Source organism: Melanerpes formicivorus, unplaced genomic scaffold (assembly GCF_026170545.1).
Source record: "Melanerpes formicivorus ecotype bairdi unplaced genomic scaffold, bMelFor1.0.p_v2 SCAF_13, whole genome shotgun sequence".
NCBI classification, from domain to species: Eukaryota; Metazoa; Chordata; class Aves; order Piciformes; family Picidae; genus Melanerpes; species Melanerpes formicivorus.
This window is the reverse complement of record NW_027142365.1, coordinates 13,716,774-13,744,368: the sequence shown is the minus strand read 5'-3', so window position 1 is coordinate 13,744,368 and position 27,595 is coordinate 13,716,774. Positions and strand designations below refer to the sequence as shown.

The following is a 27,595-nucleotide window of genomic DNA, read 5'->3' as shown; positions in this document are numbered from 1 at the left end:
TTGCAAAGCTGTGTGAGTTCCCCCCCACATTCTGAAAGCAGTTTGTCTTCTGCTTGCTAGTGTTGTCAGAACAAGAATGCAGTGTTTCTGACAAACACTGTACTAGTTTTACATTTGCTGGTGCATGAGTGGTTGTGGAAGTCAGATGTGACCCTTTTACTGGCTTTTTACCTACTTTTTTTTTTAATGCCTTGTGAAGTCTGTCCCTCATGCAGCGTGCCAACTTGGGTGGTAACAAACAAAACCATATTTAATATTGATAGTAGTATTGTAAAAGTACCTTTGTCAGAAAAGGAGTCTGAAGCGTTTTGGACATCTTGGCCACAGTACACAAATAAGAAAGGAAAAAAGAAAGCCTGGAGAGTATTTATGTGTGACAGAAAAACCTTCAGTACCTTGGGTGCAGTGTAATAGATAGGAAATTTGTGTGCTGGCTTCTTTATAATCCATAAAGCTTGCATGCCAATATTTGGATACTTTACTTTCTGAAGGAAAAAGGGAGCCTGATTATTGTTTTAAAAAAAACAAAGAAAGAAATTGTTTATGCTTTGAATATTTTGGCAATGTTCTTGTGCAGAAACTTTTTTCATATTTATGTGCATAACTTCAGATAGGATGGATGGTGGTGTTTAAGTAAAAAAGACTGCATTAGTTGTCCTTTTATCATCTAGATAAGCAGCAGCTGGGCTAGTTAGTACAGACAGTGCTTTAGCAAACAGCTGGTTCTTATCTGAATGACAAAGGGCCAGGGTAGAGACCTTTTTTAGTTGAAAAAAATCTTGTTTCTATTTTTATTTCCAGAGAATGGAGAGAAAAAGAGCTGCAGGCAATCTGTAGCATGTGAGGTTTTATTGCATTTTTATGAATATGATCATTTATTATAGATCAGTGCTAGGAGCCCAGAGAGGGAACTCTCTTTACAGCCTGGAGAGAAGGCAGCTCAGGGAGATCCTACCAGAGTCTATGAATACCTGATGGAAGGAATAAAGAAGAACAATCCAGACCCTTCTAAGGACTGCCCAGTGCCAGGACAAGAAGCAGTGGACACAAAACCGAAATTCAAGAAATTTCTTTAAACAAATAAGGAAAAAAATATTCTTTTGAGAGTGTGGTCACTCACAGGCCAGAGAGGTTGTGGAGTCTGTCCTTGGAGGTAACCAGAATGGAGAAGGCATTGCACTACTTGCTCTTGCTGACATTGCTTTGGGCAAGAGGTTGGAATAGATAATCACTAGTGCTGCCATTCAACCTCATCCAGTCCATGACTCTTAACTGTCGCACCAAGAAATGCTCCTGCTAGGGGCAGCTATGGATAGAAAGTATAGGGGGCAGCTGCAGCCTAGCTTGCCTTTCTTGACAGACCTTTAATGAAGGTTGGGAGTTTGTACATCTTTGTTTATATTACCTGCTCTCTATGAATAGCACTGATTTGAGCTAAGGGAAAGAAGTGGAATGTGTAATTCAAGCTCTTTATTAGAAATGCATCAGGGAGAACAAGTCTTTAGTTGAACTGCAGTCTTGCTTTGGACTGTTGGTGTCTTTGTCTTGCCCGTAGCCCAGTTTCCAAATTCAATGTATTTTTTCTTCGACAGCCTTCCTGTCAACAATGTAAAGAAGAAACCTTTTTGGGGTGAAAGCCAGTTGTGTAATTGTGGTTTGATGTCTTCTATTTTATGAAAGGCATTGTATACGTTGTGGAATATTTGTGTGGTTGGCTGCTGCTGCCTTTGTTTAGACCCACCTTTTGAGATGCTAATTCAATTTGAAAAAGTTTTCCCCATGAAAAAATACATAATTCTCTTTATTAAATGCTGCCATCTCAATACAAGCTCCTGCTAGTTTTTGTGATTTACCCTTTACTGCATTACCAGGAGTGAATTTCAATGTATTTCTCTGATTCAGAGCTTTCTTCTTGTCAGTATCTTCCTGAAAATCTCTTGAGACCTTCCTACAAATGAGTTTGAAAGTTGATGGGTTGTCACATGAAGAAGGACTGTGCGATATGGCTCACTAAAAGCTGGACACTTGTTACATAAAGTCATCAATATAGCACTGGGAGACTAAATCCCAAAGCACTTTGATATTTTCACACCTTATTTAAAGGCAGTGAAATAAAGGTTAGTTCATCATTTAATGCATTTGTCATGCAAGTTTAAACTTTCAAGCAATCTAATGTTGCTGTGCTTTCTTTTCTTGCAGTGGTTCAGAATTTAACTTCCCTATTCTTTTTGAGTTTGCCTTCAATTCCTTTATAGCAGCAACTACAAATATTGTTTAATTTACTTTTCAGTAAAGCTGTCAGTTGTAATCTGCAATTTAAAAAAACTAATAAAACAAATCCTCATTTCACAATTTAAACCTTATTGAGTCTAATTCACTTGCACTGCAAGTTTATTATTCTCCTGCAGCTTGACATGCCTCCAATTGTAATTGTGTTGACCCTCCGATGCAGTAAATCTCCCCAGTGCTTATCAAACTGGGAGAGATAAGTCTACAATTTGGAACTTCATTAAATATCTCATTTATATTAAACAGATGATGCCTTTGAACAGAAATAATAATTTTTTTTGCAGACATTGTGACCTCCTGATCATGGTCTCCTCAATTTTGTCATGTGGCATTTCACAAACCTTTGCCCCTCCATGTCCCCAGCATTATGTCAGCGCCTGAATGTCAGAAGTTGTTAGTCCATCAGGCTGGCTTCAAAGCCCCTGCTGTGGAGGCTGTAGCTGAGAGCTTTGCAGCCCTTGGAGCAGATATAAAAAAAATCTTCCATAGCACATATTTCTTTGTTATCTGAGGACTGTGGGTTGAGTGATTAATAATGGGCAGCTGTTTAAAGAAGAAAAAAGCAGCCAACAAACATGTTGCTTGTTATTGTAATTCCTGAAACTGTGAACTGTTCTTGTGCTCATTTAGAGACCAGTCCTTGAAGTCAGCATTCCCAGTTCCCAGTGGCTTCAAAGAATTTGCAGCGTGCTCAGTATCTTGCAGTGTCTGCTGCCCACTGTATTTCAATACATATAAAATCTGTGCTATGGTATTTGTCTAAGGACATTGTCCTTGAGATTTAGCTGCACATTTCAATATGAAGAGGCGTGTTGATGAGAGCAGCTAAAGCTTTGATGTGTGAGTTCATCTGATTACCCTGCCAAATACACCTCTTTTTTAATGTTTATGTTTTCAGTGGAGCTGGATTTCAGTTCACACTGTTTAGCTGAGTTGGTTTAATGGTCTCAGTGAAGCTCCTTTGGTACCATTACTGCGTAGCCAGCAGGATGCTAGAGCTCAGGTGAACTGAGACCTTTAGGGCCAGGGAGGGTGGATGGTGTGAAGGCTGGGTGATGGTGTGGGGTCTCTTGTCTCCACAGTGAGTGACTGGGTGCTGGCAAACTGGGTGTCTGAGATGCCTGTTGAGTGCACAATGTTCATTCTCCTCACTCCCAGGGGCTGCATTGGCTAATGGGGTGGCTAAACCCATCTTAGCCTCACATGGGTGTTGCTTTCAACTGACCTCTGATTCTCTGAGACCCACTGAGGAAAATTCAATTTTTCCTCTTTCAGAAAAATGTGAGAGGCATAAGCAAGAAAACAAGGGATGAGCAGCTTCTGCAAAGGAAGGCTAAGCTGGGAAGTCACTCAGGGGAGCCTTCTGGCAGAGAGCAGCTGGAGGTGGATATATAGGCAGTCTTCTCCCCTGTGCATATGTCCAAGCAAACTGTCTTCATTGTTTCTGCCACCATCTTCTTCATCTGTTTTGTAATGACCTGGGGACATCTTCCTGGAGTCGTGTTGGACGAGGACCTGGCAGCCCCAGGGACTGAGAGCTGTGGTGGCTGAGGGTACCTCAGGTCTTGCCAGTTCTGTTTTTTGTGGCTCTACCTAGACACTGCAGCAGTGCCAGGAATCAGGGAAGCTTCCAGACTGGGTGATGCATGTGAGGTCTCTGTACTCTTTCAGCCAGAAAAGGCAAAGTGAAGAACTGCTCTGAAACAGGAGGAAAAAAAAAAAAGTAGCTACTGTGAAGTCTGAATTTTTAAAGTTTTTTTGCCTTCCCTTCTCTCATGGCTACAAAACACTGAGTGTTTGCATATTGGTTACTAATATGTGTAGTAGGGTTCCTGGGGGTTTCCATGATGATCACATCTGAAAGCAAATTACACTACTTCAAAAAACTCCAGCAGCCCAATTCCAAATGGAGCTGCTGCTCTGCACTCCTGACAGGGGCCTTGTTCTGACAAGCTGTCAGTGTGGGAACGATGGCCCAGCTGTCTGCCCAGTAGTGTTGAAAACAGCCAAAACTGTCTGTTTAAGAAATTATCCAACGAAGAGACACCAAATGCAATGTTGTGGTTTGTTGGGGGTTTTTTTCCACCAATTTTCTGCTGGAGGATTTGAGGTTTGACAGGGCACCATGGGAGGTGCAGTGTAAAGTGGCTTAGAAAGTTGATCATTAAGCAGAGCTGTCATTGCAAATTATATTTGTCTAGGGTGAGAAGTTCTAGCTCATTTGGTGCCCAGACAGGCCTAGGCCTTAGGCAAGTTGTGACAGTTCCCCCATGCTGCTAAATGGACCCTGGACACTAATTTTCCTCTCTCTGTGCAGCTGGAGTCACCTGGGAGCCCCTCTGGGCCAGAGCTGCCCATAGAGACTCTGCTGGATGACCGGGAACGGAGGATTTCCCACTCCCTCTATGGTGGGATTGAGGGTCTTAGCGAGTCGCCCACAAGGAACGTGGCACTGAGCCGGATAATGGGTGAGTCGAATCAGCTCTGCTAATCAAGGGATGCCTTTTCATTCCTCTCTGTGGTTCATCCAGGGGCAATTAACGTATTACATTGCACCACGAGACACAAGCCCCCAGCATGGTTAATGTGAGAAAGTCAGGTGGAATTATAAAGTGAGTTTTTTATATTCCATAAAACAGGAGCTTTTAACATGGTTTTTTTCAGTGTCTGATGCAGGACAAATGGATTATTGGTTGCTCTAGTCTCCATGTTGAATCTTCATTCACATGGAAATAGTCAGTGACTCATGGGAACTGATAATTAATTTCAGCATTTCTTGTCCCCTGTTTCAGTCATACTGCAGTATAAAAACAAACCAGGCAAACTTACACCCATTTGTGCTTATTAGAACATTTCATTAATGTGTTTGAATTTTTTCTTTGCAGGACACCAATTTTAAAACCTTTTTAACTAATTTTGAGCATCCCTTGTGTAGATTCTCTGCCATACCATCTGCATGGCCCCAGTGGAGGATGAGGTTATTAGCAGTTGCTCTGCAGCAATTCGGTTTCCGATGTACACAGCTGGGTAATAAAGCCTTGCCCTGCCACAGGACTGGTTGGATTTACTGACTAGGATGGGATTAGTTTGAAAGGCTTTTCAAATTTAAACACAAAAACATGCTTGATGAAAATAGTACCTGACAGAAGATTGCTTGCTTGAGTTGTAAGTTTATAACATTACCATTAAATCTGGGAGGGTTTTTTTTGGTCCCACACAGAATATATTAGAAGATGCTGCTATAAACTAAGGCTGAACTTAGTTTTCAGTTGCTTCAGATTGATTTTCAGCCTTTGTGGTGGGTTGAAATTTCCCCCCCCAACATTAAAAAGTGAAAATCTTGCACTTAAGCTTTTCCCAGTCAACAGTTTGCATATATGTTTCACTCTGTTTTCAGGTTGCTGGGCTTTTAGGTAGCAGTCAGTTTTTTAACATGCTATTTTTTTCTGAACTATTCAGTAGCACTAAGTGAAAACTGCATTGTGTTTTCTAATCTTTTGTGGTCTTACTGCCTGCATGATTTCTTGCAGTGCCATGCAGCAGAGAGTCATTATTACCTGTGGGGAGAGATAGGTGTAGCTGCTTGTTTCAAAGTAGCTACTGCTTGCAAGACTAGTATATTATGCACTGGAATTCCTGCCTTATTAGCATTTCTAATGAGGAAAAACTCAGAACTCTTCTATTTGTTTGAGAATTTATATCTGATGTTACATGACACTTCCAAAATTTTCCTCCTCCCTTGAAAATTGGCTTAGAAGTGAGACTTACTCCGAACAAACTTACTGAGGAAGACTGGAGGCCTGTACCTGCCTCTGCGGGTCTTGAGCATGAAACCAAGCCAAAAGGAGAGTGCTTTATGCAGTGCTGGTTCCCTTGAGTGTTCTCCCCATATCAAGGAGCCCTGGGACTTAGAGGCTCTCTGAATCACCTGATGTCTTTTTATTTACCCCTCAGTTGAATTAACTATGTAAATTTGTAGTGCTCTTGGTGCTTAGTAGTGAGGAGATGAGTTTGGTTTTATGTGTGAAAGGAGTAAATCTTTCTGCTTCTGTTGCTGTTAGATAAAAATGATGGATTTTGAGTGTTCTTCCTTCCTAAGTTAGACTATTCAAAAGTGAAAATCTCTGGGTCTGGAGACTGCCTGCTCTTCTCAGTCATTACTTAGAAGTTGGAGCAACACTTTTAAGAGAGTTTTGTTTCTTGTAAGCTCATCTAAATGTGATTTTCAGGGAAAGTACTTAAGACAGTTTTGTTTTTTTACTCTTTCAATCCCTAACTGACAGCAAGAACTGGTTGTCAGAACCTTGCTGTGAGAGTGGGCATAAAATACCAGTTTTAGAATGTGATTTAAATTATGTAAAATAATGTTTGCTTACTACCAAAAGGCTGCATGAATCTTCCAATGTTTCTGATGAATGTTATGTTGGTTTGCTTCTCTAGGTGATCATTGCTAATATAGAGTTTCTTAATTCTTTTTCACTTGATGATGTTTCACTGAAAATTTCTGATTCAATGTATTCATCAACAACCTGGCTAAGGGAACAGAGGGTAGTGTCAGCTGATGACACCAAACTAGGAGGAGTGGCTGAACCCCTCCTCAGGCTTGTCCAAGAAGGACAAGTGGAGAGGCTTGCATCTGGGAAAGAGCAACCCCATGGATCAGCATAGGTTGGGGACTGACCTGTTGGAGAGCAGCACAGGGGAAAGGGACCTGAGAGTCCTGGATGCCCATGAACCAGCAATGTGTTCTTGTGGCCAAAAAGGCCAATGGCATCCTGGGGGGGATTGTGAGGGGTGTGGCTAGTAGGTCCAGAGAGGTTCTCCTTCCCCTCTACTTCACCCTGATGTGGTCTCATCTGGAATATTGTGTCCAGTTCTGGGCTCCTCAGTTCAAGAAGGACATCAGGGAACTGTTTGAAAAAGTCCAGTGCAATGCCACAAAGATGCTGAAGGCAGTGGAATGTCTCCCTTGTGAGGAAAGGCTGAGGGAGCTGGGGCTCTTTAGGTTGGAGCAGAGGAGCCTGAGGTTTGTCCTCATTCTTGTTGATAAAGATGCGCAGTGTTGGGAGGGCAGAACCAGGCTCTGCTCAGTGATGTCCAATGATAGGACAAGGGCCAATGGGTGCAAGCTGGAGCAGAGGAGGTTCCATGTTAACAGGTGGAAAAACTTTTACACTGTGAGGGTGACACAGTCTTGGAGCAGGCTGCCTAGAGAGGTTGTAGAGTCTCCTTCTCTGGAGACATTCACAACCCACCTGGATGCATTCCTGTGTCACCTTCTGTAGGTGATTCTGCTCTGGCAGGGGGTTTGGACTGAATGATCTTTTGAGGTCCCTTCCCAATCCCTAATATTCTGTGATTCCATGAGAAGAGAGGTACTGATTTCTTTATTCAGGGAATGATATGCTTGGTTTTGATGTGGCATTTTTTATTTACAGAAATTTGGTCTCCTCTGAGAATCAGATGGCTTTATGAAACCCTAGTGTTTGTTTGTTTATTTTTAATATTTCCAGGTTGCATGTTGTTGATATATTCAAAATAACAACTGTGTTACGTGATGGTTTCCTTGGCTCTGTGATGAAAAATTAAAGTCTCTACTTCTGATGCATTCTTCTTGCATATCAGCCATTGTGCTCCAGAGTTTTGCAATGCACAAATCTGTAGCTGCTGTCTATATAAATTATTCTTACTCAACAAGCAGCTTAGTACAAAGTTCTCTTTCATCTCTTTCTTCAAGTTGCTGATTTATTTATTTTTTTATGAACAAGGTGAGTTTTGCTGCTAACATTGAATAAACACAAGTTAGTTATCTTTGTGCACTCAGAATAACAATAGCTTGCACTGAAATCTACTTTTCATCCTGAAGGATCCCCCAGAACTTTGTACAGCTTTATAGTTCCTGCACAATAGGGAATACTTTGTTCTCCACATAAATAATAGCTGTCTTAAGGGGTAGAATCAGGAGGAAGCACTACTCAAGAAAAAGCAACAACCACTTTGGGATGTAGAGTGTATGTGTCAATGAAATAACCCTTTAGAAGCAGGGTGCATGGGAATCTCATTCAGAATGTGGTGGTCTGACAGATCTGATCACCCTCTTGAAGTACAAAGGTAAGATGTAGTGGAGACAGTTTTGTCCTTAGATGTTCCCCAGACTATTGTTCCCATCCCTCATCTGTTTAGTTTGGAAAAATAAATGTTTATATTTGCCAAACCTTGCTATATTGGTAGGGACAAATATGCTGTTAGTGGAAAATAAAAACCCTGAAAATCTGGAAAAGTTCTAATTTCATGGAATCCTAGAATGACTTAGGTTGGAAGGGACCTCAAAGATCATCTACTCAAGCCTCTGTGCCATGGGCAGGGACACCTCTCAACTAGACTCAGCTGCTCAAGGCCTCATCCAACTTGGCCTTGAACACCCTCAGGGAGGAGGCAGACACAGCCTCCCTGGGCAGCCTATTCCACAGCCTCACCATGCTTGCACTGAAGAGCTTCTTCCTAAGATCCAGTCTAAATCTACTCTCCCTCAACTTCTAACCATTTTCCCCTCATAATTTCTCATTTATAATTTCATAATTTCTCTGCACAACTCTCTGCATCCCTCCTGTAGGATGACATCTCATCACTGTTATCATCATCAAGATTTCCCATTATTCATATTTCTAATATTGACTATTTGGTTTATACTTAATTCTTCATCACAGAGTAGCTGCTACCAATTTCTTAGTCACTTTTCAGGTCAAGAAAGGCCCTCTCCTTGGGTAAGAGACTTGAACCATATCTTTGATGTGAATCCCACAATAGCAAAATGCTCATGAGACTCACTCACAAAGCCATCCTTTGTTTTTTACCTATTGTAAGGGTGTTGAACAGTTTTCTCAGACCTTGCTTTGAAGAGAAAGTAATAGCAAGAAAAACCAGGCCACATGCATGACATTGCTGTGTAGTGTGGGAGCCAAGTTACAGAGCAAACAGAAGGATGATCAAGGTTTAGGAGGACCTGGAGTAGATGGGCTCTTCATGCCAGTTCTTTCTGTGTACAGGGGGTTCTGGAGCATTTTACATTGATAGTTTAATTCAAGTCCAAACTATTTCCTGGTCTGTTGTAGGTCTATACTGTTACAGGTTTGAAGTGTGGTATTTGGTCTATTTTAAGTTCTAAACTGAAAATCCTGGAGACCAGCCATTTGGTGTAGGAGCCCTGAGACTTCTTTTTCTTCAGTGACAGATGAGAACCCTTCTTACTTCATAGTTTGGTATGGTTCTGAGCCTATACCTGTTGAGATTGGTAACTTGTTCAAGAAATTTGAGCCTCATTGTCCTGCCATGAGACACAGTGGAAAGGGAGAATGTTTTCCCTTCCTTATTATACCATGAAAAATACTACAAATTATTACAGACTGCTTCACTGAACTTGAATTAATATATGTGAAACTGGACTTGAAGTGTGTTCAGAGTCTATTACAGCACTTTTGTAGCCCAAGGGGAAATGATTCCCTTGGGGAGGTTTGTAGGCCGTTTGAGCAACGTCTCAGATTTGTAGATCAGTCAAATGTACCGATGATTGCTAGGTATGAAGTTTCTTTGATGTTTCATAGAATCATTCAGGTTGCAAAAAACCTTTAATGTTTCCTTGTAATGTTTCTCACAACACTTGCATGAGTTACTCACTCCAAGTGTATTTTCTGTCCACTTCAGCTGAGTTCTCTACAAAGGATGTTTTGAGCCCATTGCTGGGGTGTGTCTAAGCATCTGCTGGAGGTGAAGCCTTTCACCTGTTTTTAGTTTCATCTGCAGTGAAAAGCGTAGGCACATCAGATGGGTTTTCTCCTTAATTCCAAAGCAGCTATTAAAATGTCAGTCTTCACCCTTGTCAGATACAAAGAATAGTGGAAAGTTAAAAATGTTACTGAATTACTGTAGCCTCTCAAATGGGAAGCTCAATCTGCAGAATGCCAGAAGGTTGTACCTTTTCACAATCAATTCTTTGGGGACATTATTAAGTACAGAGTTAACAGTCTTGTAGGCATTGTGTTTGGAAAGAAGTGCATTATCAGGCTAAACATTAACCTGCCCATCAAAGAAGCTATTGCTGGCCAAAGAATCAGACATCGTGCAAACCGAAGGCATTCATTTCAGTTTGACAGTGATGAGATGTTCACCATGCAGTACCTTCTCCTTCCAGCCACTTCTTTAACCTTCTTCAATGATCCAGTTTGAAGCCAGTTTTTCCCCCCATACTTTGAAAAGCTCCACACAGATGTTGTTCTGTGTTTGATTTTTAATAATGGTATGCAAAGCTAGAGATGGAAACTGAATCACAGAATGTTAGGGGTTGGAAAGGACCTCCCAAGATGATGCAGTCCAACCCCCAGGCCAAAGCAGGATCACCTAGGGCAGGTCACACAGAGTTTTGCAAGTTCCCAGAGAAGGAACATCAGGAAGCACTTTTTTTCACTGTGAGAGTGACTGAGCATTGTCACAGGTTGCCCATGGATGTGGTAGAGTAGAAATATTGAAAACGCTTTGATCAGGGTCCTGAGCAGCTAGCTCTAGGTTGCCCTGCTTGAAGGACCCTTTCCAGCTCTGTGATTCTGTGATCTTTGTGCTGTAGGCTGTGGATACAACTGGTGTGTATTACTTCTCAAGACATGTATAAAGTGAGACATAGTTAATTTTATTATCTGTGTTGTGACACTCTTATCAGTAGCATTGCAGTTTGTCATGACGTTTTATCAGCTGTGATTACATTTTATTCCAGACACTCTCTGCCATTATTTAGTGTTTGGGTTTTCTTTTCCTTTTTATTGTTCAGGTAAATATCAGTTGTCTCCAACAGTGAACATGCCCCAAGATGACACTGTCATTATTGAAGATGACAGACTGTCAGTCCTCCCTCCTCATCTCTCTGACCATTCGTCATCCAGTTCCCATGATGATGTTGGGTTTGGCACTGTTGATGCTGGTGGATGGGCTAAATCTGCAATTAATGAGTCAACAGACTGGTAAGAGCATGGTTTAGTGGAAGGGAAAAAGTGATGGCTGCGGTTACATCTCTTCCATTAGTTTAAGTTTTGGCTACTGCTAGTATTCGTCTTCTTTTGTTCTTTGGTTTTGTTGTTTGGTTTTGGTTGTGTGGGTTTTTTTCCCCCATCACATTTAGATGTCACTATTTTGCAAGCGGTAGTTGTCCCTGTTTCAGGAAGGAAGTCTGTACAGATCATTTGTTAGACTTTGTACTTCTGGTTGCCGTTTTGTGCTCTGTCAAAGAACATTTGTGGAAACGTTGCTACTTGTTATTCAAACTAAATCAGTACATAGCTGTGTTAATTTGATGATTTATGGTTAATTTAGCTGCCAGCTGAACTGGGTTTTGAAAAGAAAAAAAAACAAACACCCCAAAAAATTTACCAAAATTAAACACTTGGTTTTATGAAAGATGAAATAACTCCAATTGGAAATTTTAATTTAAAATCCTCACTGTAAATATGTTTACTTCTATAAAATAGATTTTGGGTTTGTCCTCCAGTAGCTCTTTAGGAGTTATTCAGTACTTCTGGATACTTTCTTGATTTTCCTAATAGGGTACAGTAATTTGAAAATCTCCTTAAAGGTCAAGGCAGCTCTTTGTTTTACCTTAGTGTTAATAAAATTTGCAACATGAACTACTTAAAATTTCTTTATTATGCCTGAAGAAACACCTTTCAAACCATTGTGTGTTTTGAGACTCTCCTCAAAGGCAGAGCATTGTAACAGCTCTACATTTAAAAATATGGGAAGTATAGTTCCACATTTAAAAGTAGGGAAAGTATATGTTTAACCTATAGCAAAACTAATTTCTGTCAATCTTAAGTTGACTTTCTAATGACTTTAATACATTTTAATGTAAGAGTCTGCATGAGAAATGCATTGAGCTCCATTAGTGACTTGCTTAGGTTCCTGACAAAGAAATACTGTGTATTGCTCAGTACTGTTAATACAGATCTAAGGTTTAATTTGCAAGTCCTGTAATTATCTATAGGAATAGCAAAATAAAAGCCCACCCCTGTAGGCTGCCACTTCTTGAAGCTAGATAATTACCACAAATGGTGTGAAGTATATGAATTCTCTATTTTTTTCCCTTGTCTCTTGAGCCTGTTGTATGTCAGCAATATCTTAATAAAACACCAATAGCACCTGCCAGCTGATATGCACCTGTCAGCTCCTTCTTTGCTTTATATTAGTTTATTTCATCTTCTGTCCAGTAATCAAGTTTTGGGTTTTAAGCACTGTTTTAATGACTATATAAAAAGGTAACTTTTTGCATCCTTTTTTCCTCTTTTTATTTTTTAAAGTATTTTTCTTAATGTTGCAGCTTTTCTCTTGGACAAGTCAAACCTATAATATGGACCCTTGTAAAGTCCATCTGTCTTTTTTAAAAGCTTGTGGAGCTGTGGATCTGAGGTGTTTAAGCAGAATAGTACTCAAGGCAGCGAGCACATAAAAGCTTATTGCTGAGGGATTTGTGTTTAGCTGAATATCAGCAAAAACCTACAGCATAAAGTAAGAGCCCATCTCAAACCTGCAGATGCTTTTACATTTACTTCTGCAATGTATCCTCAAATTCATAAACTTCCTTAAAAATGAAAGCAAAGAAAATAGGGATTAGATATTGTGGAACATGTCACGCTCAAAACCGTTAAAGATTTGTATGAGAAACAGTAAATGTCTTTGGATACAACTGGCACTTAAAAGAGTAGATCAGTGGAGCACCTTACTATGTAATGTAGTCTATTTGTAAAAAAGTAAATAGTGGTAGAATTAGATTGTTGCATTAATTTCCTGCTGCTAATGGGTAAGGGAAGACTTGTAAAACGAAGGTGCATTGTGTGATTTTGCTGGAAGGCACAAAGGGTAAAGCAAAGGATATGGATGAAGGGTTATCCAAACAAGAATGGCAGCTGTTCTGAATCACAGAAGAAAATGTAAGCTTTTCCAGTCTCACAATATCTCCCTAATCCTTGATGAAAATGTTATGAAAACAAAGGGGCAATAAGACAGGATTAATAAGTGGAATTTTAATAACATTGAGGGTCAGAAGACGGTTACATTCTTTTAAGGATCAGCTGTCATTCCAGAAATCTTATTTGTTAAGTATGCCAGAATATGGTAAATTGCATTTGGCATTGCTTAATGACTTGCACTAAACTCACCTTCTGTGTTTTATTAATGTGGTTGAAAAATATTAAAATGAGGCATTTTTAGAAGCAGTAGGGTCCTCCTGTGTACTCCTTGGCTTTTCCAGTTGTGGGGGCTTTTGAATACTTCAATGCATTCAAGCTCCTGTGATCTGCTCCTCCTTTAATTGCTAAAACATGCTGGTGGGTCATTAATAACAGAAATAAACCAGCACATGAAAACTGATGACTCTATCTAGGGTTCAGGTATTTGTACTGCAAAAAGGTATGAGATATTGTGATGTCAGAGAGCAAAATGCTAATCAGTGCATTTATTATACACGTTACTATGCAAACGCAGAGTGACAGTCCCCCCAATAAGTGTATGTGGCAGGTAGGTGTGATAAGTGCAGATAAGGAAAGCAGAGGGAAAGCCTCTAAAAGCAGTGTCAGTGGAATCACTGGGATCCAATCTCCAGAATTCCCAGTTCCTGACAGCATGTCCAGAACCCATTGCTCTCTCTAGGACCTGTGTGGTGTCCTCTTTGAGTTGAATGTATGTGCGCATGCTGTAGTTACATGAAAATGATACTTAGCTTTATTAGAAACTTTATACATAGGGGTCAAAGCAGGCTAGTATGAAAAAAGGAGCATACAGCCAAACAAAATAGTTTTAGAAAGTCACCCTTTTTGAAGGAAGAGTCAGAGGATACATTTTGTTCAGCAAGATGAAGCCGGTCATCTTTAACTAACATGAGCTGTGTTAACAGATGTTGCTAGAGAAAATTCTCACTTGGTAAAACCACATATTTCTGGCCTTCAGAGACAGGGCTGACTAGCAGTGAGCCAGAAACTCCTGTGTGGCCTTGGGAAAGTCATTTATGATCTGACTATGAAAGGTGTTGAAACTCTAAGTTCAGCTGAGTAAGCCAGACTATGTTTCCAGCCTTAGGTGGTTCTTATTCAGCGATGTTTTGCAGTGCTGTAAATGGCATAAGCATATATTGCTCATGTCTGTTTTATCTTTCTGTCATATGGAGATAATTTTTTCACTGTTTTGTGGGAGTGAATATGAGTACTAGATAGTTATTTTTGAGTTTGGGCTCCTATTCATTAGAGCTTTTAAGCATATGCTTCAAAATGTTGCTAAATTGTGCACACATCTCTGAAATAGTTGCAGTAATTAAATGTAAAACATTGTGAGCCTGAGCCAGAAACATTAAAGTCAAAAGGCACTTGACATTGACTTATTCATATAAGCTCTGCTCCTGCTTTCACTTAAGTATTATATGCTTGTCACATGCACATATCTTATTATTTGTAAATCTGCCACTACTAGACCAAATTTCTTCTAGGCTGCCTGGTAACACAGATAGTGATTTTCATTCTTTATAGTTCTCGATGCCTTTGGACACTTCTCTGCACCTTTCTTCACAATTGTGCCTAATATCCAGGTGTGTACTATCAAAGGTGCTTCTGTAGATTATGGTAGATGGCATACAAAAACACGTGCGTGTCACAAAATGTAAAAGCATAACTTGGTTTCTGCAGCAGTTCACCATTTGGCCATTTCTCACTTGGTGTGAGATATGTGTTATACTTAGCCCTTAAGGTAGACAATAACTATTTTGAAACATTTTGTGTATTTAGGGATCACTGTGACAAAACATTTAGCTTGTTTTATCTTCAAAAACACCAATCAAGGGGGGATTTGAGGATCTTTGTCCTATAGGATAGTTATGAGTAGTGTAAAGTACTTAATTTTTTTTCAGTATTTTATGCTTTTGATTTTTTTTTATGCCAGCTGAAGTAGTAATCTCAATTCTTTGGGCTTACTTTCAATCTCTTTTTCAATGTTCTCCCCTTCTGTAGTAGTGAGAATATCATAGAATGGCTTAGGTTGGAAGGGAGCTCAGAGACCTTCTACTCCAACCTCCCCACCATGGGCAGGGACCCCTCAACCAGATGGCTGCTCAAGGCCTCATCCAGCCTGGCTTTGTGAATTTCCTTTCATATTGTTTATTAGCAATAAATAGTCTTGGATTAAAATTTTTGTTTTTAATTATCATTTTTAACATGCATTGTGGCCATGGTGACCTACTGCTACTTTAGCTTGCACACCACATTTTGCCTGCATTCTTGATTCTGCTAACATTACCATCATCAGCATACTTCTGATGAAGCATGCAGGAACACTGCTCACTGCTCACTGAGGACCTGCCTCACTCAACTGAGGTTATGCAAGAAACCTGCAGGAGACACTGAAATTTAGTCCAGTTACCTCCATCTCTCACTTAGGGGTGGAACCATTGAATTGAACACTTGCTCTGTAGGGAAGCAATGAGTAAAATTACATTTGTCTGTTACAGCCAGGGTCAGACTAGGAGATGCTGTGAAAAATATGCAGGCAGTTTCACATATGGAGAGAAATTTTAATGCAAAGTCTTTGAAGGAAAAAGTTTAAAGTTCCTTGGGCTTTAGGCAGGGCAAATTTATGCTTTATTTACAACATTTTGTGATGAAGACAGAAATCTGATAATTTGCTATCAGCAGAATGTGTTTTTTTTCCTCATGAAGAAAAAGGAGCTGTTTTGTTCTGCCTCAAATTGTTGCTGCATTGGGGCTGTGTGTTCTGATAGTATTTGTATAGTGCTCCAGATATGTGTATTCTTCCTTTAAGCTCGGAAGTGAAAGTCTTGGTACTTCTGAAGCAGCAATGCTCAATGCAGTAGGCCACGTCCATCGTGTGTGTAACTGGGTATTTGCAGTGGTTTATTTGGAAATGTGCACTTTGTCATTGGTTGAAGTCAAGTGCTGAATAAATGCTTTTCTCTGCAGAGCGAAAGGTTGTGTGATCTTGATAAATGTTCCCATGGTTTTTTTCCCTCCCTACAGCACTCTTAGTCCAGATGTTGATCCAGTGCTTGCCTTCCAGCGAGAGGGTTTTGGACGCCAGAGCATGTCAGAAAAGCGTACAAAGCAATTTTCAGATGCCAGTCAGTTGGACTTTGTTAAAACACGAAAATCCAAAAGCATGGATCTAGGTAGTGAGTGATACTTTTTAAATTGTTTTATTTGCACCTGATTTCCATGTTGTAAGTATATAGTTTTTGTCATTCCAAACACGCTATGTATGTGCAGTACTGCTGCACGTAATGTCTACTGATGGGAAGTAAAGTATTCTTCACATGAATGGCCAAGTGGCCTGTGTATTGTTTGTACCACTTGTAAACATCCATGCATTTATATATGGGAGCCCTCTGGATATATGGTTATACATAAACATTAACAGTATTTATTAAAATGGAGGCAAAAAGGGCATTTGCCACTCAGTGCAGAATGATTGCATGAGACTGTACCACACTGTGGTTCTGGGTAGACAGGATTATTCTCAGTTCGTGATTGTAATGCAATTAGCCTTAAAGATCTTTCTTAGTCTCTCATTTCATAGATGGATTTTGATTAAGATATTATAGATGCAAGTATTATTTTTGAAGAGTTCATTCAGGATTAGAAAATGGGGCTAGTCTGACATCTGTTTGAGACCCAGGTTTTAATATTTATATCAGAGGCCCTACAAAGTAGCAGTGACTAAGCCAGGCAATCGACTGTAATCATTTTAACTGATAAAACAACGGAGAATAAGTAATTGCTAACAAGCCCATCTATTTTTCTGCCATTGAATTTAGATTCTGAAGTGCAGACTCCAGTAACCTTAAAGCAGTGAGGTTTGATTGTTTAAATCCCCTGCTCAGAACTGTAAAATAGAATACAATTTGTTCCTTTACAATAATTGTGAGTATCTTACATGCAATCCTTAATTCACCAACTTCTTCAGGGGTCATTAAGGTTGGTGGTATTGACTTGTCTTGACTAGTTGTGATGTGCTAACGTGTAAATAACCTATTGTACCTGCCTGTGATGTGAACATGACTGACACTGCATGAAGGTTTACTAGTTTGCTGCCTTTTCTACCTAGAATGTTTGCTTACTGTTGCAGATTGTTTGCATGAAGTATGACATTGCTAAGGTCCCCTAACTTAAAAAAAAAACCCAAAGAAACAAAAAGGGTATACCAGAAGGAATGTTTGATGCATGTGGGGCATGGACACTAACTGGGCTAACCATTATACATTTACCTTTTAACAGTAGCTGATGAGACTAAGCTCAGTACAATGGATGACCAGGAAACAGGTAAGAATTGACAGTAAGGCTGTTGCTATAGAAACCTTGGTCAAAGCAACTTACCACAATTACAGAACTGCCAGTCAAATTGCATGAAAACATGAATATTCCAGTACTTGCATGACTGCTTTTTATTGTTGTGAATAATCAAGTCGCGCAGAAAATGGAAATTCTCTATAGAGATAAGCATCTAGGGTAGGATATTCAGCCAGGTCACATGTGTGACTGGGGGTGGACACCTTGTTTCTACACTTTGAACTCATAAATATTCAGAGTTGTTTGGATTTTTTGTCCTTTGAAAAAAAAAAAATCTGGGAAAATCTCCTAGCTGCAAACTCAAATGCACAAAGGGAAGAGTCAAATGTTTGGCTGTTGCAGTGATATCACAGTGCTTGGAAGTAATTATTTTAATTAGAAAACTGCTAGCTTTGCTTTAAGTGGTCATCAGCTGCATGTTGTGAGTTGAGTTGGGAGATATTTATGCAGGTTGATTTGCCTTTGGAGCTGAAACCCAAGCATTGTAACAGAACAAAAGAATACCTAAATAGAGTCTTTTCCACATACCATGGATTGCAACATTTCACACACTGATAATGAGAAATAGCTTTCAAAGCATATTTTTTTTCAGTAGTAATTAAAATAATGCACCAACTGCAATTATGAACCTTTATGATTTATTAATATAAGTTAGCTTTTGACCTTTGGAATGCTATTTTAATTAGGCTAGATCCAGAGGACACCATAACATTACTTATCTCTAATTAGGAACAATTCACCTTTTTAACACAGAAATTTTATTTACTTTAGCCTGATTTGGGGGGTAGGGCATTCCATACAGAATTTACAGTTAATTGCAGAGGTGCATCTCTGTTTAACCACACTTTCCAACGTGAGTAGGAATACTGAAAAGCTGGAGCTAATCAACTGATAAAATTACGAGTTTTATTTAAACAAATAAAAGTTGTAGCTCTTAAAATGCTGCAGAATGTGGCCACAGACTCACAGATCAATACATTGGGAATGAGTACACAAAATTAAAATGTATTAGTGTTTTGAAAGATTAAAGCCATCAGAGTGTGAATGTATGAATTGTGTTAATGGCTGTGGTAATCATCAGTGCTTAGGAACTATCTTCACCCTTGAGCGTTATTCACATGAAAAGGAGGCCCAAATCAAACTCAAAGCTACTGTAAATGATTTTTCATTTTCTTATTAGCCTGCCTGTTTGAATGGGATGTGATTAGAATGGTGTAAAACCCACGTGTTGCAGTAAAAGTACACTGCTTAGGTTTTAAAAGTGTGTAGTGGTTTTGGCAATCTCACTAGACGGTGGTGTTAATCGAGTGTAGCTTTGTCTGTGTGTAACACCTGGATTAAGTTCCAGAAAAGAGACAAGTCAGACAACTTGGGTGAAAGAGCATGACTAACCATCTGGACTAAGCAGCTACATATTTTGTGCACAGCGAGCTCACTGGCTGGGGGGGAAAAAAAAGGCAAATCCACCTTTTACTGTACTTTTATTTATCTTGCATGCTTTTAACCAGGTTTTGTATATAAACACTGGATTTCTCCCGTTACTGAAGATGGATATGGCTGTTAAACAAACCACTTACTGTAGTTTGGCTTAAAAATCATCTGGTTCTAAGGAGAAGAGGGGAAAAAAAAAAAACCCAGCAAGTTTCAAATGTGTGGTGAACTATGTTTTAATGAACTCTAGAAGCCAGAAAACTTCAGTGTGTATTTACTTTAGAGAAAATAAAAGCAAACTCTGTTACAGTCAGAGCTGGACTTAACAGTATTGGCTGAAAAGGAGAGTGTAGAACTCACCAGGCCTAGTTACTATAATAGATTTTTAATTATTTTTCTTTCTATAGTTCACTTGAAGTGGCTAATCCTTGCAGTGTTTACAGTTCATCCTAGAGGTTAGAAGTATAGTCAGTAGCAGTTGAGCTTGGCTCATTTATTGAGGCCCAGGCACACTATAGTTCTAGGTGGTTATTTTTCCATGTACACATTGTGAAAACAAAACAGAAAGGGAAGAAAAATCAACTTGTTTGTTTATTTTACCCAGCATTTTTTAAGGCAGTGTTATTAAAATGGATCCAAGCTAAACTATTTTTTGGTACAGTTGCTTCTGTGTTCCTTCCCTGCTGTCTCCAGCCAAAGTATTACTCTTTTAGTGTATGAATCAATTAAACTAGAAATAGAAGGATTTATCAAAAATCTAATGGAACAGATGTCAGCAAATAAATAGACTCAGGGCTGATGTCCTGTAAGAAAGCATTTAGAAAGTAGACTTAGTGCCTTTGCAAAGTGGTTTAATCAAATTGAAGGAAGTTTTTTGCGTCAGTTGCTGGTAGCGTTTAAACCTGGAGTTAATAAAAATTATGTTTCAGAAAGACATAAAGATTGTCATTTAAAACCATGTAAAAGAAAGTGCTGATAACAAAGTTATTTTAGAACCCTTAAAATTAGTCACTGGAGGGAAAAACCTATATCCTTTGACTTTATGCTTCTTGCATTTGCAAGTGGCCCAAGTGGATCTGTGGCACTGTACAAATACTAAAGATGAGAGAAGTGGAAGCACAGTGAGTTGTTAAGTGATGTCAGCACCAGGGGAAAACAAAGAGCTTGGAGCAGGGGGCAAGGTGAAGGCCTCACATAGTCTCTATGTGTTAAATGTCTCCTTGGATCTGTATGTGCTGTCAGGTTTTGTGATGAGGGCTGCCTGTGCCGTGTGCGAGTTGATGCACAGACTGCCAACACACTCATGCATGAGCAGAGGGTGGTTGCATGGCCTGGAGGGGCAAAGCTTGGCTGGTGTGCCCAAGGGCTGCAAGCTGAGGCTGTAGGGAGTGGTGATGCATGCGTGGTGGGGCTGAGGGCTGTGCTTGGTGGGGTGGTGTGAGCACATTGCAAAGCCTGTGAGAGCTGGGTAGGGGCCTGTGGCCTGTAGAGTGGAGCCATGTGGCTATGCACACGTGATAGCAGTCATGGTAGGAGGACTGCTCTGCTACACGGGGGTGAATCTCCTCAAAGGATATTTGTTAAGGAAATTTCTGCACAGGAAAATTTCAATAAACTTCAAATTTTCAAATGATAAAAGAATCCCTTTCATCCTTCAGTCATATAGAGATGCTGTAGGTAGATGTGTCATTTTCTCTTCTTTTTTGCTACTTTGAATTCTGGTGTCAAAATAGAAGTAGAACTCATTCTGAGCAGATAACATTTCTGATGATTACTACCAGTGCTGTAAAGGCTGGAAGAAAATGCTGACATTTTTGTATTTAGAAAACAAGGTTTTGATGTGACTCATAAATTTTAAACAGAATCCATTTTAAAGAAAGTTTGCCGTTTCTCACCAAATTATGGGTAAACAACTCACGTTCTGACTGGTGAATTCTAGTTATAAATTCTGAACTCACTCAATTTCCAGGGAGGCCTAACTGTGCATTTTGAAAATAGTAGACTTGATATGAAGAGGCCATAGAAGACAGTGAAGGTACTAAACTAGGCATAGCTTTATGATCACAGTGCTTAAATTGCTTGCGAAAGAACATTTCCCTCTTTCAAATTCTTCAACCTGTTCACTTCGGTGTTTGTGGCCACCCAAGCTCAATAAATATTCCTATCATTTCTGTAATCCATGATTAGTTTTACAGTACTCAAGGAGAGTTAGGTCACATCCCATCTAGGTTTTCCTTTGGGAATGAACAAGCTACATAAATACACTTCTCACAACAATCCATACTGAGTGGCAGGAAATGGATTGTGTTTTTTTTTAAATGTCCTTTGCTAACAGCAATAAGGCATTTGTGTTCCCATCTATAATCACTGTTTATAGAAAGATCCACTCAGTATTTAAGAAAAGATTTATGAGCATTTCATTTGGAAGGTTGCAAAGCAGAATCTGAAATAAGGAAGTTTACAGTAAGTTGCCATGTAAGAGGATACCCTTCCCTTTTGTATATGAAATTGAATCTGTCAAACAGCTGGTTTAGATGGGATCATCCCATTTCCTCCTTTTTGGTTTTTAACTTCCCCACCCCCCGTCATGTGGACTGTTTTTAAACAAAATGCAATCCTGAAAAGTGAAAAAAAACAACCCAAAATGTCATTTCTTGTATACTGCAGGCATTAGTGGAGGAATAGCAGATTTTGACAGATGCTAGATAGTGGACAGTTTCATAGGGCACTGTCGAAATTGGAGTTCTTTTACTTCATAAAGACAGTATTATGTGAAAATACTTGTCTTGGACTTCAGCCCGTGTTCAGAAATTTGGTGAACCTGGACTGAAGCTTGTTTGCACAGTTGGGAAGCCATCAAATCTCCCTTCTCCCAGCTGGCTGCTCTTGTTCACCCGAGCAGCTGCGTGGTACCCCCAGCCATACTCATGACCTTCAGTCCTCCAGAATAAGCATGAGGTGTGAGTCAGAGAGTGGCTTCTTCTAGGAGATGTGAGTTCATTAAGATAAAATTTCACATTTGCTGGGGTATGTTTGTTTTTGACTGAGGTTCCAGGCAGGACTCCAGACTTCTGGGGAAACCAAACTGAAGGACTTGTGTAAAGAGGATTTTTGTTTTGTTTCTATTTTCAAGTTCATTTTATCAGTAGGGCAGCTGAAGGGGATACTTTGACTTGACAGATGTTTGAATATATTTGATCTGAGGGATTTCAGTTTAATGTAACTGTTCAGATCTTCTAACAGCTGAATAGAAAATAAAAGTGTTTGCTTCCTTGCTCCCTCTCATCCCAAATTAACAAATGACATGGAGAACACATCCGTGCTGCTTAGTCTGCTTCCCTTCTATAGGCCCAGCACCTTCTTTCCTTCCCACCCAATACCAAACAGTGAAAGAAGCTGCTTTTAGCAGTGTGCTAGCAGTTTACCCCAATGTAAGGTAACTTCACATATGTTTGTTAAAGGCCACTAACTCTCTTCTCCCTCCTGATATCTAGCAGAATAGGGACAACTCCAGAGCTTTAGATTATTCTACAGTAAATACTTAGAGAAGATATTTTCACTTTACTGTGTTATTTACACCAGGGTGCTCAGTTCTTGGCTCTGTTTCTCAGTGCTGGCTGGCTTGGAAATTTACTTTTCTGTGCCTCTGTTAAATGAGGATACTGACACCAACAGAGTAAGAACCCACCACCTAGGACTGCTGCAGGTCCATGACACTCTTCTATGTTCTACTCCCTGTATGTAGAGAAAAAATGAATTTTCTGTATTTTAGGTGAGGGCTTTGGCCTCACAACTTCAGGAAATGTAGCTATGATGATGTCCCAGCTCATCTTACTCTGCAGCCCCAAATTCTATGGAAAATCTGCCCAAGACTCCAGCTGCACTTTTGAAGAAAACCACTTCCATAACTGCAGGGATTTCTTTTCCCCTGAATTAGTTCTCCCAGTTTTAACTATAATGTGATCCAATTGTGTAACCCTCAGCACTGTGAGCATGTGTATCTAAAAACAGAGGCTAGACATTTAGTCCACAAACCTGAGAAGAAAAGTCCAAATGGGGAAAGGCTTTTTGCTGAATACTGTCTGGTGCTTGCTTGGCACGCTTCTGGACATGCTGCAGCGATAAGAGTTGCCCTCAGCCCCAGCTGTAGTGTTGCCCAAACATGAACCTGGTGACTGCCAGGAATGTGTTTCTTTTCCAGCTGGATGAGTGGTATTGCCTAATTGGGTCCTTTCCACAGATATTTTTAGACAGTTTCTCAAAATCCTAGCAAGTCAACTGATATTTCTCAGAAGCATTTCACTTCGAAATTGTCAGCAATTTGGTAGAAGTGTTTAAAACTCAATTAAAAGCAAGCAGTAGGTGCCTTGAAGCCAGAATTCAAGCCACTTCTGCAAGACGATTACTCTAAACACAATATGATACGTGTCCATAATCTGTTCTCAGCTCCTCAGCTGTAGTAGTACAGATGAAATTTTCTGCTCAGAACAAAAATAATTAATAGTTGTGTTTGATGCCAGTGGATGCGTGTCGTTGACTGGGTTTTTTTGGCTGTGTTTTTAAGCCCCATGATTATTATTCAAATTGTTTAAAATAATAGTAATGGGTGTTTGTCTCTCTTCACTGGTTTGAAAAGCCAGACATTGCTAACACTGTCAGTTTCGTTGACTATGACTTGACATACTCATTCACTTCTGAGACCAACAAATCTGCAGAGAATTCCCTCCAGATCATTGAGAGATGATGTGAATAATGTTAAGTGTGTCCCCAAAGACTTTCAGGATGGATATGCATAATCAAGCATGCAGTTTTCAAGACTAATTCTAATTACTTTTTTTTTTCCCCCACTCCTTAAATCACTAAGGTTCCCCAACCAGAGATGTGGGGCCTTCATTAGGTCTGAAGAAATCCAGCTCATTAGAGAGTCTGCAGACAGCAGTTGCTGAGGTGACTCTGAATGGTGACATTCCCTTCCACCGCCCGCGCCCACGAATTATCCGAGGACGGGGCTGCAATGAAAGCTTCAGAGCTGCCATAGACAAATCATATGATAAACCTGTAGCAGATGATGATGATGAAGGCATGGAAACTTGTAAGTAAACTACTGCTTTACATAGAGAATGTTAACAACACAGGTTAATTGCTTTAGGAATTGATTACAAATAGTAGAAGATAATCTTAGGATTTTAAAAGAATAGAACTAACTTCTCTTAATATTTTTTTTCCCCCCAGGCTTTTTCCTTTCATATGCATTGACAAATTGTAACCCTGCAGCTGCCTTCCTTTCTAAAATGAGTAAATAAGATTATTAGAAGTGTGTTTACTTAAATTAGTCTGAAAAATTTTCTGCAAGACAGCTAATTAATTTACTAATTTAAATTAGGAAAAAAATCATTCTGCAGAAAGACAAAACCCGCTGAGTTTGTGTTACAAAAATATGTGTATCTAAGTTTGAAAGAATTTGTAGTGTCTGGGAGAAAGAAAAAGAAAGCACTGTCCTTTAATTAGAGTAAGTCTGGCAGATCTAATAAAATATGAAGTTAATGATCAGCTATTACCCACCCTAATGGGCATTCATTTACATTTTCAGTTCTTTAACCTGAAGTATGACCCAACATGTGGGGAATGTCATTAACATGAAAGAATCACTTCAAAGCCAACCTTATCATTATTGAACTGTGTAAGAATGGGCTGGTAAAATGACAACTGGTATTGAATGAAAATAGTATGAATGGTAAATTACCTCAATCAGAGGTTGTATTAGAATCACTGAATTTTTAACCTTCGTGTTATGCTACCTTCAGCCTGTCACACACCACCAGACTATTTTTTCATCAACCTGCAGCTAGTTAGAAGTTTAATGAATGAAGATGATAGTGGGAAAGTTGTAGCAGTAAAATATTTAGCCTGAATGCTACCAAAAAGGGCTTGAAATGAGATTTTTTTCATTCTCTTTTCTTTTTAAAATGTTGTAGTTTCAGAAAGTCTGTTTCATAAGCACCGGTCCCTAATATTCATAGTATCTTAGTATCATAGTATCAGTCAGAGTTGGAAGGGACACACTTTTTTTTTCCTCCTAAACTCTTTGGGTTTTTTTGTTTATTTTAAATCCTCCTCTTTCCAAAAGTGCTCTGAGACTAAAAGGGAGGCCCTTTTGCCAGTCACTTTTCTCAAAGGTGGTTATGGATGGAATTAATTCTGCTTTGCTTTTCCAACACCTAGCAATTTCACGCAGCAGTGAGGCTAAGTGCTGATCTGGTGCTGCCGGCTGTCAATCTATTTCTGGCCAGTGGAAGAGGAGGTATGAAAAAAATGTGTAATGGTCCTCCTTATTATCCCAAAGTGCATGCCTATGGTCTTTTGGGAAAGAAGAGCAAGATTTTCTAAAAGGCGAGTCCACTGATAGCAATATCCTCCTCTGAGGTGTCAGACATCCAAGGCTTATCCCGAAGTTACAGGCAGTGTAACTTCATTTGATTAATAATACAGCAAAGCTGTTGTCATTTATTGCTTTCTGGGTGAGTATAGGCTTATGAGATTACTGTAGGGAGGGGGTGAGCTTGTTGCTGCAACACAGAGTGGAAAGGAAGTGTTTGGTGGCTTTTGTATGCTTTGCATGGGAGTAGCAGAATTTTTTCCCTCGTTTTTCTGTATGGGTGAAGTCATCTAGTACTGGTGGACCAAGATCCATCTCGGTGTCATGGGAGAGCAAGAGCAGGGTTGTTCACAAATCTCACATGGCAAAGAAGGGCTGAGCAAAGTGTGACCAAGCTCTGTGTGAAGAACTATGCATTCTGTTGAGTCACTTATGTTTTAATCTCTTCCACACACTATAATAAAACATATAAGAAGTAATCCAGAAATTTGCATGGCCAGGTTAATAGAAGCAGATGTGTAGAAAAGCACATGTAGTAATTTGTTTGGACAGAATTTTGTCCTTGAAGTCATCTTCTTGTTGTGGCTCTGGTAGTTAACTTCATAGCTGGCCTGGCCATGTGTTGCCTGTCTTTCTGCAAACATGCCTCTGTTTGTGTTTGAACTGAGAGCACTGCAGTCTGCTGCACTTTGTGCAAATTATATGTGGCCTTAGGTTCCAGAAATTTACCAACTGGTGCCTTCAGCTGGGCAAAGCCTGGACCCATACAAATAAGTAGAAGTTAATTTAATAATCTGGTCCCAATGTAACTGATGTCTCACTGCTGCCATAATGACACTGCCTAAGTTTGCTTTGGTTTTTTTAATTGTATGTAATTATTCCATAATTGAGATTAAAATGTGCCTTTCTCTCATTATAAAACCCATGCAAACATGTTGGTGGTCAATTTGCTGATGCCCTTGTAGTTGGATCCATTTGTCTTCTCTGATTTTTTTTCCCCTTTCTCCTTCAAGTGTTCAGTGCTAGGAGCGCTTCTTTCTTTCCAGGCAGCTGACTCTCTTTGGTATAGCAAATAATAGCACTGCAGAAAGTGATATTCTGAGGAATTCTTACCATGTCATCACCCCTCAGACAAAAGCCATAAAAACACAGGTTGCACACGTGGCAAAGAGGCTGACTCTCTTCTGAATGTACTTGCTGTTCTTGGAACAACCTGCTGTTAAACTACCAAATGTAGGATGAAAGTCAGATACCAGCGACTAGTTCTGGGGTAACGTTTTAAAAAGGGTTTGAGAAGATGTATGGAAGTTTGAATGGCTGGGAAGAAGGTAACATTTGTGGAAAGATGTGGGAGTTCAGCATTTGCAGGTCATGTTTCCTGATTTTTTTTTTTTCCCCTTAATTTTCTTTTTTTCCCTCCTTAATATTTGAAATAGCTGACTGAAAGCAAAATGTTATCTTGGATGTCTTGAATGAGAACAAGGCGTTTTGGACTGGGAAAAATTGACAAAGCTTTCTAATCTTTTGCTGAATCTTAATTGCTGGAATCCAGGGCTGTATTAAATATCACAATGAAAGGCCTGGAAGCTCAGTGGCAAAATAGCTTCACATTAAGGAGCTTTGATTCCTCATGTGCATCTTTTCCATTTTATGGCCTAATTAGGAGAATAGCTTCATAATACCTGTTTGTGTAGTTCTCTGTAGTACAGTGTGGTTCACAAAATGACACTAGTTTTCAGGTTTAATTGATGTTTAAAGTATACTCCAATTTAATTTTTTTGGCTTCAGCTTCCTGAATGAGGAGGCAGAAGGTTGCAGGAAAGGAAGGAAAATAACAGCACCAAAACAAATACACTCTGCATTTTGCAGTAACCTTAATGTCATTACCACGACTTAACAAAAATTAGAAGTTTCATTTGTAGCCTGGGCTTGAATTTTAATTGAGCAGCATTTGCATTTGTTCTAAACACCAGTAATTAGGTATATGTTAATTGCAGGATGACTGTGCCGCATAAAAGTGAAACAAGTTTCTTCCTATTGAGTCCTTGCAAGTAAACTGGAAATGTGTTTACTGCAGTAGAGACGCCAGTGTTTATTCCAGGAGAACAGACATCCTAGT

General features: G+C 39.6%; 1 protein-coding gene across 18 annotated transcripts in view; it reads left to right on the top strand.

Moving 5' to 3' along the window:
• Window positions 1–27,595, top strand: part of PARD3 (par-3 family cell polarity regulator) — a 437,461-nt gene that overhangs the window by 266,225 nt on the left and 143,641 nt on the right. For 12 of the 18 annotated variants that reach the window (XM_068146264.1, XM_068146259.1, XM_068146253.1 and 9 more), the window contains 5 exons: window positions 4,607–4,757; window positions 11,108–11,297; window positions 16,344–16,495; window positions 17,598–17,642; window positions 23,965–24,192. In XM_068146264.1, the coding sequence (XP_068002365.1) occupies window positions 4,607–4,757; window positions 11,108–11,297; window positions 16,344–16,495; window positions 17,598–17,642; window positions 23,965–24,192 (766 nt within the window). The remainder of the gene's footprint in view (window positions 1–4,606; window positions 4,758–11,107; window positions 11,298–16,343; window positions 16,496–17,597; window positions 17,643–23,964; window positions 24,193–27,595) is intronic. The other 6 variants (XM_068146247.1, XM_068146255.1, XM_068146265.1 and 3 more) reach the window with 3 other exon arrangements.